This window comes from Oratosquilla oratoria, chromosome 16 (assembly GCF_046742065.1).
Source record: "Oratosquilla oratoria isolate Oo_2021 chromosome 16, ASM4674206v1, whole genome shotgun sequence".
Taxonomy (NCBI): Eukaryota; Metazoa; Arthropoda; class Malacostraca; order Stomatopoda; family Squillidae; genus Oratosquilla; species Oratosquilla oratoria.
In genome coordinates, this window is record NC_134792.1 from 62,257,537 (window position 1) to 62,274,841 (window position 17,305).

The window sequence follows — 17,305 nt, forward strand, 5'->3', positions numbered from 1 at the left end:
TGCACAAATACAACACCTACAGACCATTTACACCATGAAACAAAAGTCCTCAAAGTCAAGGACCACCTTGACATGAGAGGCACACAAACACTTGCCACAGCCACCACAAACACATCACACCCGCTACACTACATAGCAGAACATCCACACACACTAAGAAACATTAAAACAACACCCAAAGACCTGTATCACACACACTCTCTTCTCTTCCTCCACAACCACCAAATACCAGCCTCCAGAAACATATTCATAATCACATCACTCACTGCTCCATTAACACACTGAAGGACAATACACTGCTGCATGCCAGACCCCCTGATATCTACCCTTCTGAATCCTCTTTCCCACAAAAGAACAGAGTCCACCCTGCCAGACTATGGTACGGCCACCACCCAGCACTTCTAAGCTACCAGAAGAGGCTGGATGACTGCATTGTGAACAGCTGCCCAGGATGTAACACTTCACCCCATACCATACAACACATAATGGAAGACTGCATTATACACAATCATGCACGCAAACAACACAACATACACTCTATAAAGGATTTGTGGGAAAACCCAGTTTCGGCCGTGGCATTCCTTGGGGAGACGGGACTGCTCGGACAGACAGTCTAGGGAACGACAACAACAACAACAACTAACTGCCTTAAGCTCTCTGACCTAGCCACAACTGCAATGTCATCAGCAAAATACAAATGGCTTACCTCTTACTTCCCTCCACTTTATCTACAATCCTCTGTCTATCACCTTTATATTTACCTCCCATAACACCCCATCCACTATACATTAAATAGCCATAGTGACATAACACAACTTTAAACCATAGATTCTCACCATTCCCAATCCTAACAAGTTCTACTAATGTAAAAGCTTTTGGCTAACCTTAACAGCTTTCTCGCTATCCCAAATATTTGTAATACCTCCCACAATGCCTTCCTTTCTACACTGTCATAAACCTTCTCTAAATCCATAAAGGCCCAAAAAATATCCTTACCTTTTGCCAAAAAATTCTCATGAATCTGCCTTACCACAAAAATGTTATCCTTGCACCCTCTACTTTTCTTAAACCCACACTGTTCTTCACCAATTACTCCCTCTGTTCTTTTCCCAATCCAATCATTAACACCCATATGCCTTTCCAACTACAATGAACAAACTGATCGCTAGAAAACTGCTACATTCACACTTGTCCCCCTTTTCCTTTGTAAAGCAGAATTACACAAGCACTCTTCCGGTCCTCTGGCATACTCCTCTCTCTTGGGCACATATTAAACAACCTCACTGGCCAATCTGCTAAAACCCTTCCTCCCTTTGTCAGACACTCTGCATGACACTTATTCAACCCAGGTATTATAGACAGAATTCTGCAAATGCCATTTTACAAAGATAATTGCTGATGACACAAAATTCATGAGAAGAGTAAGGGACTGTAGACTATTGCAAAAAAATCTAGACACTATTTTTGCATAGGCCCAAGAGGGAAATGAAGTTCAATATAAAAAAAATGCAAAGTACTGGGAATAGGCAATAGCGGCAAAAGATCATCCTTAAACTCCCTAGGAAGTGAACCCATTACATAAGCAAAAGAGGAGCAAGATTTGGGAGTGTTGATAAGAAAACAACCTATCATCTAACACATTAGCTGAATAGTGCAAAAGATCTATGGACTGCTGCAGAAGATAAAAGTGGCTTTTCATATGGATGAAGAGATGATGTAACTCATCAACACCCTGACCCATCCAAGGCTGGAATATGCATCTGTAGTATGGTCCCTACACAGAGCGAAGGATATAAGGAAGATAGAAACAATACAATGGGCTGCAACCAAACTGGTACACAGCCTGGCAGATAAACCATATGAGGATAGACAAAAACACTGGGTCTGCCAACTTCGAAAGATTGAGGTGAAAGAAGCAATGTGAATACAGTATTCAGGTCACTAATGGAGATAGAATGCATTGTCATGCATCTCTTGATTCAGGATGGGAAGGCTTTAAGAGGTCATGAGAACATATTAAGAAAGACCACATGCCTAAATCACGTTAAGAAATACAGATTTCCAAATAGATGCATAAATACTTGGAATAGTTTAGAAGGTGATATAGTCCAAGCTCAAACAATACATGAATTCAAATCTAAATATAATAATTGGAAATCAAGAATATAGATTAAGTTGCAACTGTACATGAATTTCAGGCCAGGTACAATAAAATTAAAGAGTATGAGATGAGGTCTGACAAGTGTTGTTCCTTTCCTGTATACAGTATTACAATTAGGCAAATATATTGAAATGGCCTAACCAAGGGAGAATTAATAATTTTGTGGCACCCCTGGGGTCTGTGGTACCCCAGGGTGCTATGACACCCAATTTGAGCACCACTGCTCTATACAAATATAAAACCATGATTCATTTGATCAAATCTTACCACTGTACTGCACTGGCTGATGATACTACCAATACAAATCAATTCTACAATTCAAGTAAATATGGGTAGGTTACAAAATTCTTTTCACATAATAACTGCCCTTCAAACAGTTTATTGTCTCAAATTACTTGTTTATCCTTTTTGGGGAAGGAAAGAAATCATCCTAATCATTGTTTGGACCACCTGGATTCAGATTAACTGACTTTGTGCCTGTATGAACTAGATTATATGCATTTCTGTAATGAGCATAATCTTGAATATTGTCTTACCTGCTGGCAGCTCAATTGTATAAGATTTCAAAGGAGGTCGAAACTGTTTGACAAGAACCAATGAATCTGATTCTCCTGCTCTCTTCAATTTTGCAATAACAGCAACACAATCCTGAGTGTTACTTCCCTTAGTTGTACGTCCAACAACTTCCCACTTCCTACAAAAAGGAAATAATGTCATATGTAGTGGCAAAAATTAAACACTAAATTTTAGAGTGGTATCAATGGAAATTTTAGTAAAGAAAACACTTTACTTACTTAAATTAAATTATCAAAAGAAACAAAAAAATTCTGTACTTCATGATTCCTTGGCTTGACATATGCAAGTTAAAACAAATTTCACACACACACACACACACTGTACATGAATTTGCATCTAGGTATGTTAGAAAATTAAAGAATAGGATACAGGACCCAAAGAGCTCTGCATCTTTCCTGTATACTACAATTAGGTAAATACACATTAAAAAGGATGTGAAAAAATACAGTTTTCCACATAAATGCATATATAATGGTACTTGGAATCGCTTAGAAATAGATATAGCACAAGCTGGTACAATACATGAATTCAAATCAAAATATATGATGACTGGAAATCAAGGATATAAACTAAGCTGGAACTGCACATGAATTTCAGGCTAGGTATGATAAAATGGAGAGTAGGAGAGGTAACCCAGTGTTGTTCTTTGCCTCTATACTACAATTAAGTGAATATACACACAAGCATAAAATAAGTTATCCATACACATTACCTATTCTTTCCAGCATGATCTGTCCACAAATAGTTACTTAGGGACAGCCACTTTCCACTGGCTATCTCCTCCACACTGTCAACTCTACAACTGCTATTCCAAAGATAAGAGAAGATTATGATACAGATTTAGAAAGAAAAATTCTGATTAATTATAGTACATATATATCATAGCTATGCACGCTATTAAGAACTGGATATAAGCAAGCTATGAAGTCCAATCCCCATAAAATATATATATAAAAAATCCAAAAAGAAATTTTTTATAATAGCTTCATTCGTATACAGTCAGACCTCACCCAATGTGAGTGTTAGGTTCTTTAGCCCGTCATGCAGGACAAAATTTGCGTTCGGCGAATAACAGATCTTATGGGAAAAAATAGGTTAGGTTCCCAGACATTGCCACACAACATAACCTGGTGGGCATGGTCATGCTCAGCAAATGCTGGAATATTTTACCTATTCATATAAATGCAAAATTTTGTGCACAGCGAAGTTGTGTTGGGCGAGGTCTGATAGTATATGTATTTTAAAAACTTTTCAAATGTCACTGCTTAAGCTAAGCTGATTTAAGAAAAATTACACAACTTTGAACTTCCCGAGCTTCCATCATCAAAGGAAAAGGAATGCTTCTAAACTTTACCTACACATCTCTACAAACTTTATTCTGATGGTTGTTATAAAACTGAGTAAAATAGTCTAGTAGTGGCTAGAATAAAAGGGTAATTATAGTTTGGTATGGAAGGAGTTAAGTGAAATTGATGCCTAATTTACTGAAAGGGGTGCCATACAGCTATATGATATAGACTGATGGCAGCCATAATTGAAATTACCTTTGGTACAGAAGGGGTTAATCAAAATATATTTAACATGCTCTTCCTCATTAAAGGAGAGGGTTGAAGAAGTACCTTTAAATGTTGCATTACCTCTGATTAGTTGTCATTGTTGGCACTCCTGAACTAGTTGCTTGAAATCTTGCTAGTGTGTGCCATAAAATTATCCTACTTGGATGAAGTGAAGTTCTGATCATTTCCTGAAAAAACAAAACTTATTTTATGGTAATTCTTCACATGTAATCAATCAAGTATTACAGAGGTTTATCAAGTGGCAAGCTTACAGCCCCACATTGACTGGCAAGGGTCCTCAAAACCTCCTACAGATTCCTTTGGGAAGAAACTTTAGACTGTTGTCTGTGTTGAATCAGCATAGGACTGTTTCTATGTCACTGGGTGAAAGTTGTTGGGAGGGGAGAGGGAGAGCCATCAATGGTTATCAGATCTCCATGTGTGAAAAAGTGTATGAAATAAAGTTGAAGTTGATAGAGAGATACTTTGGGCCTAGTCAAAAGAGTGATTGCCAGCCCCTCAGAGCTTATAGATTTGGAAGATGGGCAGCTTTGATGTTCATCTTGCAGGACCACCATATGCAGGTACCCATCACTGGTCATCCATCACATGCATGAATAGCAAATTGAAAACTACCAAGGACACTGATTAGAAAATTACCAATGAAAATATTATGTTCTTCATAATATGTTTCTGCAAAACTTTGTGGTAGCCTATCTCTTGAATGCCTCCACATGGAATGCCAGATTCTGGGATAACGATAATTTTATTCTGAAGTGACTGCTTACACACTGTACACATGATTTCAGTCATTATTCATCTCTCCTGGATAGTTCAAAAGATGTAATTTTCTGTATCTTGATGTATTCTTCAATTCTGTTGTTGATTAGAGGACTTTAAATTGGCATGCTTTGGAAAATATGGCAACCAATGTTTTAATGGTTCTATGGCTTAGGTTTTATATTCTATGAGGTTCTGAGGGATGAGTGACAGTATATATTAAGAGCTGGATGGATGACTGACCCTCATACTTCATTGATACTGAGCTCTACCTCAATGTGGATCTGCTGACTTAATCATTCTTAGAGATTACATCTGATACATATATATATGTATATATATAAATGTATATATGTATATATATATATATATAACATGTATATATGTGTATATATACATATGTATATACAGACGCTCCTCAACTTACGTTTTAGTTACGTTCCGAACAGCCGAACGTAACGTGAAAATGAATGTAAGTTGTTACTGTACGTTCCAGTAATGTATGACCGTTCATACTGTACTATACATCCATAAATTCTATTACCGTATCTTATAAAACACCCCTAAATCATTAATTATAAACATAACATTGTAAAATAATAACATTAATTTCAAATAAATTAAATTCAAGCAACATAAAGTGAGATGGTGGAGAAGGAGGAGGAGGAGGAGGCAAGGCACGTTCAGTCTGTCGTTTGTGCCATGTAAACAATGGATGCAGCGTCATGCGTAAGTATCGTTTGAACGTCTCGTACTACGGAGAGCGCGCTAAACTAAAAAATTCACTCACCAAAAAAAAAAAAAAAAACGTAAAACGAATTTACGTAAGTAGAGGAGTGTCTGTATGTATGTATATATATATATATATATATATATACATACATACATACATATATATATATACATATATAAATGTATATATATCTATATATATATACATATATATATATATATATATATATATATATATACATACATACATATACCAAGGCTTTTTCCCCTTTACAAGGGAGGTAGCCAAAAAGGGAAAGGCATAAAATCATTTCGCCCCATTCCATCCCTGAATACACTCCACACCCCTCCACCCTCCCTCTTATCTGAGCACCTCCTGGATGACGGGTCATCCCTGCACCTTGTCCACTGCCCTGGGTCAGAAGCAGTGTCGCAAGACACAGCACATCCACAGCAAGGCTGCTTCATTAAATCGGCGACCCCCCCTCTCCGTCCCCCCATTGCATAAAAGGAGAGGACGGAGAGAAATCCCTTCGGGCTGCGTCAAATTTTGCTCACACATACTACCTGACCCCCCATCCCCCCGCCCATTCCACCTCATACATCACAACATCATCCATATACAACCATTCTCCATTCATCCCTGTCTTCTGTCCTCTCCCGTCCTTCCTCAACAGACATTCCCCTCTTCCCCAAAGCCCCCTTCACCCCATCCATCCACCTCATGCTAGGACGTCCACTCATGTTCACTCCCTCCACATCTGCCTTCCATACCTCTTTTACTAGTCTTTCTTCACTCATTCTTTCCATGTGTCCAAACCATCCTAATATTCTTTCATCAACCCTATCTCCCAGCTCCTTTTCCACCCCTGATCTCCTCCTCACCTCCTCATTTCTCACTCTATCTAGCCTAGTAGCCCCCATCATACTTCTCAGACACCTCATCTCAAACACATTCAAACTCCTTCTCTCTTCTTCTCTTATGTTCCATGTTTCTGCCCCATACAGTGCTGTTGGCACAATCACTCCTTCATACAGTCTCCTCTTAGCATCCATTCCCAAATGTCTATTCCTCATTACACTCTTTAATCCACCAAGGCATTTACTCACTTCTCTCAATCTACATTCTACCTCCATCTTCACTCCACCTTTTCCTGCCACTGTGCCACATTTGCCCCCAAGTATCTAAAACTATCCACTTCCTCCAGTCGCTCTCCCTTATTGCTCACTTCCAGTCTACTGCCACTTTCACCCCTTGTACATCTCATCACCTTACTTTTACCCACATTTATCTTTAGCTTTCTTCTATCACATCCTCTCCCAAACTCTGCCACCAACTTCCTCAATCCCTCCTCCAATCCTGCCACAAGCGCAGTGTCGTCCGCAAACAACAGCTGGCTCACCTCCCACTTTTCTCCATTTTCTTTAACCATCTCCAATCCCTTGCCCACTACCCTTGCATTTACCTCTCGCACCACCCCATCCATGTATAAGTTGAACAGCCAGGGCGACATAATGCATCCTTGACGAAGTCCCGCCTTTACCTCGAACCACTCACTCTCTCCATTTCCAATCCTGACACAAGCTCTACTACTCTCATAAAAACTCTTGACAGCTCCTAGAAGCTTTCCTCCTATCCCGTATATCTGCATAACCTCCCACAGTGCCTTTCTGTCTACCCTATCATAAGCCTTTTCCAGATCCATAAAAGCCCAAAAAACATCCTTCCCCTTTCCTATAGCTTTCTCACATATCTGTCTTACCACAAAAATCTGATCTACACAACCTCTACCTGTCCTAAATCCACACTGTTCCTCACCAATTACTCCCTCTGTTCCTCTCCTAATCCTCTCAATCAAGATCCTCCCATAAGCCTTCCCAACTACACTTAACAAGCTAATCCCTCTGAAACTACTACATTCACACTTGTCCCCTTTTCCCTTGTAAAGTGGAACTATACAGGCACTCCTCCAGTCCTCCAGCACTCTACCCTCTCTCCAGCAAGCATTAAATAACCTCACCAGCCAGTCCACCATCACTGTACCTCCCTTTTTCAGACATTCTGCATGGCATCCATCCAGACCAGGTGCATTACTTGCTTTCATCATCTTAACAACTGCCCTCACCTCATCCTTCCTTATTTCTCCTCCATTCTCCTCATTCATCACTCTCATTTTCTTCGCATTTCCCACTGCAGCTATCTTTCCCTCCCTATCCTCCTTCACATTTAGCAACTCCCTAAAATATTCTGCCCATCTTCCCCTTACTGCCTTCTTTTCCATTATCATCTCTCCATCTGCACCTTTTACCTTTTCTTCTCTACTTGATTCGCCTCCTCTTCCTCTCTTAATTTCTTTCCAAAACATCTTTATATTACTTTAAAAAATTTCTGTCATACTCTTACCCCATTTCACATCTGCTCTCCTCTTTGCAACCTTTACCTTTTGCTTTACTTCTCTTTTCTTTTCTTTGTACCTCTCATATGACTCCCTCGTCCTATTTTGTAACCAATCTGTGAAAGCTCGCTTCTTCTCTTCTACAACCTTCTTTGTTTCCTCATCCCACCATTCACTACCCTTTCTTCTATTTCCCCCTGTCCTTCTTGTTCCACACACCATCCTTGCACATTTTATGACTCCCTCCTTGAACCATCCCCATTCCTCCTCCACACCCACCTCTTCTCTATCCTTTACTCCCTCCCACTCCTCCTTCAGCTTCTTTTCGTACTCCTTCTCCTTTTCCTTTTCATTCAAAGAGTTCACTCTAAGAACCTCCCTACCTTTTGTCCCTTTCCTCTTTCTCCATCTATCCTCCACTCTCAACTTACCTTCCTCCAAAAAATTATCTGATATTCCCCCACCCTCTCCCATTAGCATATATATGCTTGCTAGAAGAAAAAGGTGAGAAGCTTATGCCAGGAGGCACCTAACTATTCACTTGCAGCCCCACAGTGGATGATAAAGGTCCTTGGGCCCTCTCAATTATCTATCTGGGAAAGAACTTTGGACTGATGTCTGTAATGAATTAGTGTGGAACTATTTCTCTGTCAATGACTGAGAGTAGTGAGAGTAGTCACCAAGTGTCAGCTCTCCTTGTGTTCAAAGACGAATGAAATACAGTCAAAGTTGTTAGAGATATTGGTCCCAGGCCAAAGATAAGAGTGTCAGCCCTTCAAGGCGACACCCATGGACAGAAGTGAGGGGGCTGACAGATTTTGAAAATGAACACCAAAGAAATAGTTCTCCTTACTGTCCATCTTGTAAGACCATCACAACCAGGTACCCATGTTCCCTGGTCAACATGTAGTTATGAGATGGTGTGAAGCTCAATTACCCACAGTGGCACACAACATTGCGCAATGGTTCTTATTAAATTCATTCATTTTTGTTTGTTTTATGGCTCCTGGGGAAGAGCTGATGAACCCTTCCCATAGACCCTTGGTCTCTGCCCCCTAACATGATTCCTATTAAAATCAGGAGAGCTATGAAGTTGTTGTTGTTGTTGTCGTTCCCTAGACTGTCTGTCCGAGCAGTCCCGTCCCCCCAAGGAATGCCACGGACGAAACTGGGTTTTCCCACAAATCCTTTATAGAGTGTATGTTGTGTTGTTTGTGTACATGATTGTGTATAATGCAGTCTTCCATTATGTGTTGTATGGTATGGGGTGAAGTGTTACATCCTGGGCAGCTGTTCACAATGCAGTCATCCAGCCTCTTCTGGTAGCTTAGAAGTGCTGGGAGGTGGCCGCACCGTAGTCTGACTAGGTGGACTCTGTCCTTTAGTGGGAGAGAGGATTCAGAAGGGTGGATATCAGGGCGTCTGGCATGCAGCAGTGTGTTGTATTTCAGTGTGTTAATGGAGCGGTGAGTGATATGATTATGAATATGTTTCCAGAGGCTGGTATTTGGTGGTTGTGGAGGAAGAGAAGGGAGTATCTGTGTGTGATAAAGGTCTTTGGGTGTTGTTTTAATGTTTCTTGGTGTGTGTGGGTGTTCTGCTATGTAGTGTAGCGGGTGTGATGTGTTTGTGGTGGCTGCGGCAAGTGTTTGTGTGCTTCTCATGTCGAGGTGGTCCTTGACTTTGAGGACTTTTGTTTCATGGTGTAAATGGTCTGTAGGTGTTGTATTTGTGCAGCCTGTAATTGTTTTTAGGGCTTTGTTTTGTATGATTTGAAGGGTGTTGTGGTGTGTCTCACTGAGATTAGGAGCCCATGCAGGACTCGCATAATTCATCACTGAGCGTATGCATTGTTTGTATATTGTTATATTAGTTTCTTTGTTTTGTCCAAATGTTGTTCCAGTGATTGACTTAAGTGTGTTAAGTCTAGGTGTGCATTTGTTTTCTATGTTTGTGATGTGTTGTTTGAAAGACATGGATGTATCGTATGTTACACCAAGAATTTTCGGTGTGTTTGTGTGTGGTATTAGAGTGTTGTTGATGTAGAGATGAGGTATGTATTTGTGTTCTTTTGTCCAGTTGATGAGAAGTGTTGCTGTAGATTTGGTTGGAACTATTTTGAGTCTGTTTGTGATGAACCATGTGTTGAGTGTATCAAGGTATGGCTGGATTATTTCTGCAGCTTTGTCTGTGTTACGATGTGTGCATGTGATTGTTATGTCATCTGCGTAGGAAGAGATTTGTAATTCTGAGGTGTCTGGTGTGGGTAAGTCATGCATGTATAGATTAAAGAGCGTGGGGGATAGAACAGAGCCCTGTGGTACTCCATTCTTAATGTTTCTGATGTGCAATGATTGGCCATTATATGACACGTAAGCATTCCTACCTGCCAGATAATTGGCCAGCCATCTTTTGGTGTTACTGTGCATGTCTGTGTTATATATTTTATTTGTTAGGTTGTGGCGGGGGATAGCATCAAAAGCTTTACTAATGTCTAATGTTATAAGAAGTGTTGTGTGGTGGGGCCTATCTGAATTGATGCCATCTAAAATTCTTTGTGTGAGGTTTATCAGAAGAGTGTTTGTGGAGTGTAGTGGCCTAAAACCGTGTTGTGAGTCAGCAAGGGGAATATGTGGTGTGACAAGTTTAAGTATTAGGTGTTCAATGACTTTAGAGGGAGTGCAGAGAAGTGTGATTGGGCGGTGCGATGTTGGGATTGTTGGGTCTTTGTTCGGTTTTGGAATGGTGATTATTTTACCATGCTTCCAGATGTCGGGTATAGTGTTGTGTGAATAGCTGTAGCTTGCAATGTTTGTGAGTGCATGTATACCTTGTGGTCCAATGTGTCTTAGGTGGATGTTGCATATGTTATCAGGGCCACAGGCAGATGAGTGCTTGAGATTATGTATTATGTGTTTTGTCTGACTGTCTATGAAGGGTGTATAGTCTGAGTCTGTGGGAAAGTCTTTCTTATGTGGAATAGTGCGTCAGTCGTCAGGGTGAGAAGTGAGATGGCTTGTCTGTGCAAAATGATTTATGAGTGTGTTTGCTTGTTGTCTGTTTGAGGGTAGATTGTCTGTTGTTGTGATTATTGCTGCGTGAGAGTGTGTTGCGTTACTGTTGGATAGTGTAATGCTGTTGAGTGTTTTGTACAATTTGCTGGTGTTTGTTTTGTGATCAAGTGTATTGATAAGGTTTTGCCAATTTTGTGTTTTTTGTTCATGTATTTTATTGGCAATCACAGTGTTTAGTGTTTGTATTTGGTCTGCTATGTTTTGAGGGATAGGTGTGGGAGTATTGTGTTTAAGTGTCTCTCGTTGTCTGATGAGGCCTTGGATTTCTGGTGTGAAGTTGGGGTTGTGTGATTTTCTGTTGCTCCTAGGGATGTATCTCTTGTCTGCATTTTGTATGATTGTATTAAAAGTGTGCACAGCATTGTTTATGTTTGTGATTGGTGTACTGTTAAGTGTTTCAAAATGTTGTTCTGTCTCTTCAGTAAAAGCTTCCCAGTTAGCTCTTTTGTAAATGGTGTATGTGTCTGTGGCCAACTGGGGTGCATCTTGTTTTGGTGGTGATGATGATTGGAAGGTGGTCAGAACCAAGGGTTCCGATCACTCTCCATGATGTTGTTGGGGTTAGGCAGGGGGAGCAGAAGGTGATATCAGGAGAGGAGGGAGTGTAGAGGGCTTGGTGTGAGATATGTGTATGATTATGTGTGTTGTTCATGATAGTCAATAAGTCAAACTGAGTCTGTATATCAAGACATCTGTCTGTGTCAGGGTTGTCGACATACCAGGCAGACGACTTGGCATTGTAGTCACCACCTATGATCAGGTTGGGGATTGAGGTTAGTTGGCTAAATTGAGGCCTGAAGGTGTTTGGAACTGTGGGGGATGATTGGGGGGGTGAAGGTACATGTTAACTATTGTCAGTGTTGATTTGTTGCCTGTGCGGATTCGAATGGATTGGATTTCTGTAGTGTTATCTGTGGTAGTGAGGAGAATTTTGGTTGTGGCACTTGTGGCCACAAAACAGATGGAGTGGTGGATCAGGGTGATGAGTCCACCGCCATTGCCGTCGGTCCGGTCTTGTCTGATGGTGGTGTAATTATGAAATGATGGTATTTTGTGTGAGTGTCTTAGTTTTGTTTCTTGTATAATTGCAATGTGTATGTTGTGTTGTTTAAGAAAGTGTTCGAGTTCATGTTTTTTCGTGTTAATACCGTCAATGTTGTGTTGTAATATGTTGATGTTTTGTGTTCTGTATGTGTTGTATGTTGCCGTTTGGGGTTGAGGTTGAGGTGTTAATGGGGAAGGTATAGGATCTGGGTTAGAGGGGGGGGAAAGGAGAGATTGGGGACAAAGGAAGGGGAGTACTGATTGGGGATAAGGGCAAAGGGAAATTGGGAGTGGGTAAGGGTGCTGGCTGTGGTTGGGGAGGGAGTGGGGTTACTGGAGGGCAGGTAGAACATGTCCAAGTGTTTGTGTATTGGTTTGTGTCAGCAAGTGTTGTACAAGTGAGGTGGGCCCAGTTTTTGCACATATTGCACTGAACTGAGCCCTTTGTCTGTCTGCTTGAGGTAATGGGTTTAGAGCATGTTGGGCATGTGTATTTTGTGGTGGGCCCAGGATTGCTCTCTACATCTCCGGCTAAAAGTAGAAGAAGAGGGGTGATTGCCGGAAAATCACCCCTCGGTGCAGAAAAAACGTAACATTGCATGTTGAGAAAAAGGATTGTGGTACTCCCCAGGGTAGGCGTAGCTCCTCTTGGGGATCGGTGCCACCTGCGTAGAGCCGATGGCCAGGGCTGGTTGCCGCAGTTTGGCCCCCAACTCTTGGGGTTGGGGGTGGTCCCACGACGTAGACGCTGCAGCTCCAGGACCAGCTATGAAGTATAGTGGACCTGAAGTTCCCACTATGTAACCACTACTTAAAACAATCACATCAGCTCTTTCAAGGATCAAATGGTCTTGGGGGGCCTCCAACTGCTTAGGAGAAGGAAGCCTTTTTCTCCAACAAATTACTGTAGACCTGGAGCAATGACATTTAAGTGGGGCTGCAGCTTAAAGTCTACTGTATACTGTGCTTATTTTCTTTTTTGTGAAAGTGTGAGAATGTACTGTGTCTTGTAGGGTACAAATGGATTTTTTAAGCAAAGGAACAAAGTTTGCCATAAACTGAAATAAAATAATGGTGGAACAGACATATTGAGTTATAACAACACAATCTTCATTCCATTAAAATTTTCTTCAAACAAGCACATTTTTCTGACTCCTTGTTCCCTATACACCCTTATGTTTTGGATATCCATTATTTAATTTGTTTCATTGAAACTACTTATGCTCTAAGTAGTTATGACCTCTACTAGGCATGCATTGAGTTACAGAGGTGGTAGAGATTTAAGGAGGGAAGCAATTAGGAATGACAGTGGAAGCTGTAATGGAAGGAGTTATAAGTAATCAAGATTTTTTTCCTACAATACTGAGTGCATAAAATTCATTGTCAGTACCCCATGAGGAATCTTGGAGTACATTATACCTTTCCACTGCCCACTTTGGGAAGATTACTTTAAACTTATTTTCTTTATTGACTTATCTTTTTATTTATTTAATTTTCTTTCTCTGTTGCTAACATTTCTACTCAACCTTGCTTAACCTTGTGGGATGGTTGCAGAGTGGGTGTAGGCTTTGGTTTGGCCAACCCCAACCCCCTTAATAGGAGAAAAGGGTCTTTTGGCATATGTAATTTTGTTTCCTATGATGGCTGTACAATTAGGTAACTAACTAACACTTTCACTACTTTTTAACATACATAATGCTGCTTGAATCAATAGAAATATTTTCTCTTGTACAGACTAGTAATATTACATAGCATCTACAGACATACACAGGTGACTGAAGGAGGAAGAAGGCAAGAGAGAAGTCTAAGGCTTCTTTCATTACAGTCACCTCAATATGATAAACGAGAGGGGTTTCACTATTGCCAGGGGTTGGGGGTTGTATCCCCAAGTAAAAAATATCCATACTTCCACCCCCATCCCGCAAGCTTGACAAGAGTTGAGGGAATGTTCAAATCTCATAAAAAAGTGTTTTCACCCATATAATGTATGTCAGAACTGCACGAATCACAAAACCTAATCTGAAGATTAGGTTTAGCTCTTAACATGGTGTGGACGGATTCCGCAGAATTACCATCACGACAATTATAGAAAGATTGTGGTTAATAATAATTAAGTTAAACACTCTTATATAAATGAGTTAAAACGGTTTCAGTCATATAAATTTAGCGTTAGCACGCACACAAAAAATTACTTTTTACTCGATATCATCAACGCTTCGTTTATTCGTTACTCTATTCTATTCTGTTTTTATCATTGTATTCAGAGAACATAATGACTGATGTTCCTCGATACACCCCAATTTATTTCTCAAGAAATAAGCTTTTCTCTTAAGAAGTTAAAACAGTCAAGTTCAGTCTTATCTGGAATTTCAATTTATTCATATTAGCGTTAAATAGTCTATTCGTGACTCGAGTAGTGCATCGTGAACCTTGAAGTATCCTCGCAAACCATAGAAGGGTCTGTACCAATTAAAACATAGTCCAGCCTCTCACAACCGCACACCCGTACACTAACACATCACAGTAATTCACTGTGACTATCTACTTTGAATTTAAATGAATAATATACCATAATGATAAAAGTCACATACTTAGGAAACATTAGCCTCATTCACCATCAAATGTGAAGTGATAATTACATACGTTTGTTCGTGTTCCTTGTCATTCTAGTTATCTTGGTCACAGCTATCACTTAAGTATGTTTGTTTATAATTATTCGTAAAGAAGGAGCACGACAACTGCAATTGTGCTAAATTCAAAGCTGTTGTGCTAAATTCAAAGCTGTTGTGCTAAATTCAAAGCTGTTGTGCTAAATTCAAAGCTGTTGTGCTAAATTCAAAGCTGTTGACCAAACAAGAAAAAATGCTTATAGCCAAGTAGATTGGGAAAAGAAGCCAAAACATAGTAAATATGCATAAAAAGACCAAACGGAAAAAGTCTTGTATCTTTAATAAAGAAATGCATAAAAAACAAACAAATTACTGCTCCAAGCTAATACAGAATAAGCCAAGAAAAAAGACAAAACGCCAAATAAATTTCCCCACGCCAAACTGCTTTGATATAAGTCAGAACTGCAAAATCTGGCGTCAAAAAGCGTCTCGCAACCAAAGACCATATAGTCTTTGCTCGCAACCCTGGGTGAGACAAATTAATATCTATCTATCTATGTCTCTCGACGCCATCGAATAACCAGCTACAGAGCTTTCAAAACAAGGTCCTCGGGTTTGCTGGCGGACCCCCCCGACACATACACACTGTTTCATGAAAAAAAAATCGGACAAATACATGAAAGAACCAACATAGAACCTCTTAGCATCAGACTTCACCTTATGGCGAATCGAATCTGGGACAAATTACTTGAAGATCCCGCTACCCCCAGAGTATCTGAAAGGAAACGAACGGCAATAGAGAGCACAACCCCATTTATGTTGGCTAAAGAGTGTGCCAAGAGCCCAGCCACTATCACCACAAATAATATACATTGCATTAGACCAACCTAGTAACTAAACTGCACTGGAACTAAACAAGAAAATAGAATAGGCTAGTTAGTTTAGCTATTTCCAATGAATACAGAAGGGCTATCGTCCCCTTCTTTTCATTACACTTTCTTTCCAACTTACACGGCCATCATGGCGTGGAAAAAAGAAGCAAAGTCTCACTGTGGTAATTCATTACGTTCCTAAATAATATATTTTGTAAAGCCATGCAATTGTAGGATTGAGCTAATTTAACATGAAATGTAATAACTATAACTAAAAATATAACGTAACACACACACACACACACTTCAGCGAATGGACGGCTTGGATGACGTTCTGAAGAAAACTGAAGTCTGTGGATCCCAACGCAAAGAGAAGTGCCTAGTGTTTTTGCAGGGTGGGGGGGAAATTGCTCGTGGAGTAGTGGGAACGTAGGGAAAGAGGAAAAGGGGAGGGATTACTGAGGGAAATGGAAGGAAATGAGGAGGGAGTAGACTTTGCCCAGCCAGACAAGCGAAAGGTAAACAAAAGACTGAGTGAGGATGACATGTCTAATAAAAATGTAAAGATTAGAAGTATAGAGAGGAGCAATACAGAAGAAAGTGACGAGAATATGTTCCAGGGATTTAAAGAGGGTGGGGGGGACACAACCCCCCCCCCCCCCGACTGATAAGACTAGAGGAGAGAGTTGATAAGGTGATCGAGGACTTGGAACGTAAGTTAGGTAATGTAGACTCCATTTTCCAGAGAATTGAAAGGTTGGAACAACTAGAGAAGGCTAACAGAAACTTAACTGAAGAAATAGAGGACCTAAAAAGACAGTTAGGAAATGTAAAGGAGGAGAATGAGAAATTGAAGAAGAATAGTAATGAAAACAGAGAGAAAATAGCTACAGAAGCTAAAAATTGGAGAATAACTCAAGAAGGGAATAAGGTTTCATTCACTGACATAGTCAAACAGCAATTGAAAGAACATAATGAAGACTCAGTTATTAAAGTGATGAGACAGAAGGAGAATATAGTAAGAGAATTAGCTGACAAAAAGAAATGTATAATTATATTAGGAATGGAAGAGAAACATAACCCAGATAGAACCGCAAGAATCAAGGAGGAAAATGAAAGAGTAAGCAGTTTATTAAAATTAGTCCAGGAAGATGAACCAGAAATTATAAAGGAAATTGAGGAAAAATTCAGACTCGGAAAATATAGTACAGATAAGACCAGACCAATTAAGATTAAATTCAGGTCACAAACAACGGCAGAGAAAATTCTATCCAAGACAGGGAAACTAGCAACAAATGATCAATATAAAAAGGTATGGATAAAAAGAGAAATGAATAAGGAGGAAAGGGAGGCAGAAAAGCAGAAAAGAATTGAAGCTAAGGCAAAAAACGAGGAAAGAACGGAGTCAGAGAAAGAGAGATTCTATTGGAGAGTAGTGAACATGAAAATAAAGCAGTTCGACATACTAAAGAAAAACATAAGGGAAACAGAGAACACAATGGAAG

General features: G+C 40.0%; 1 protein-coding gene across 7 annotated transcripts in view; it reads right to left on the reverse strand.

The window, feature by feature from the left end:
- The window catches only part of LOC143034080 (ADP-sugar pyrophosphatase-like), a 37,842-nt gene extending 22,166 nt beyond the window's left edge, over positions 1 to 15,676 (reverse strand). For 3 of the 7 annotated variants that reach the window (XR_012967226.1, XM_076199994.1, XM_076199988.1), the window contains exons 1-4: positions 14,963 to 15,122; positions 4,375 to 4,481; positions 3,450 to 3,542; positions 2,698 to 2,855 (exon numbers count right to left, since the gene is read on the reverse strand). Coding sequence is in view for 6 of the 7 variants with exons in the window: in XM_076199994.1 (XP_076056109.1) it covers positions 2,698 to 2,855; positions 3,450 to 3,542; positions 4,375 to 4,478 (355 nt within the window). In the remaining variant the exon portion in view is untranslated. Of the gene's footprint in view, positions 1 to 2,697; positions 2,856 to 3,449; positions 3,543 to 4,374; positions 4,482 to 14,910; positions 15,123 to 15,645 lie in introns of those variants that run through there. The other 4 variants (XM_076199991.1, XM_076199992.1, XM_076199993.1 and 1 more) reach the window with 4 other exon arrangements.
- Between the last annotated feature and the right edge of the window lie 1,629 nt (positions 15,677 to 17,305).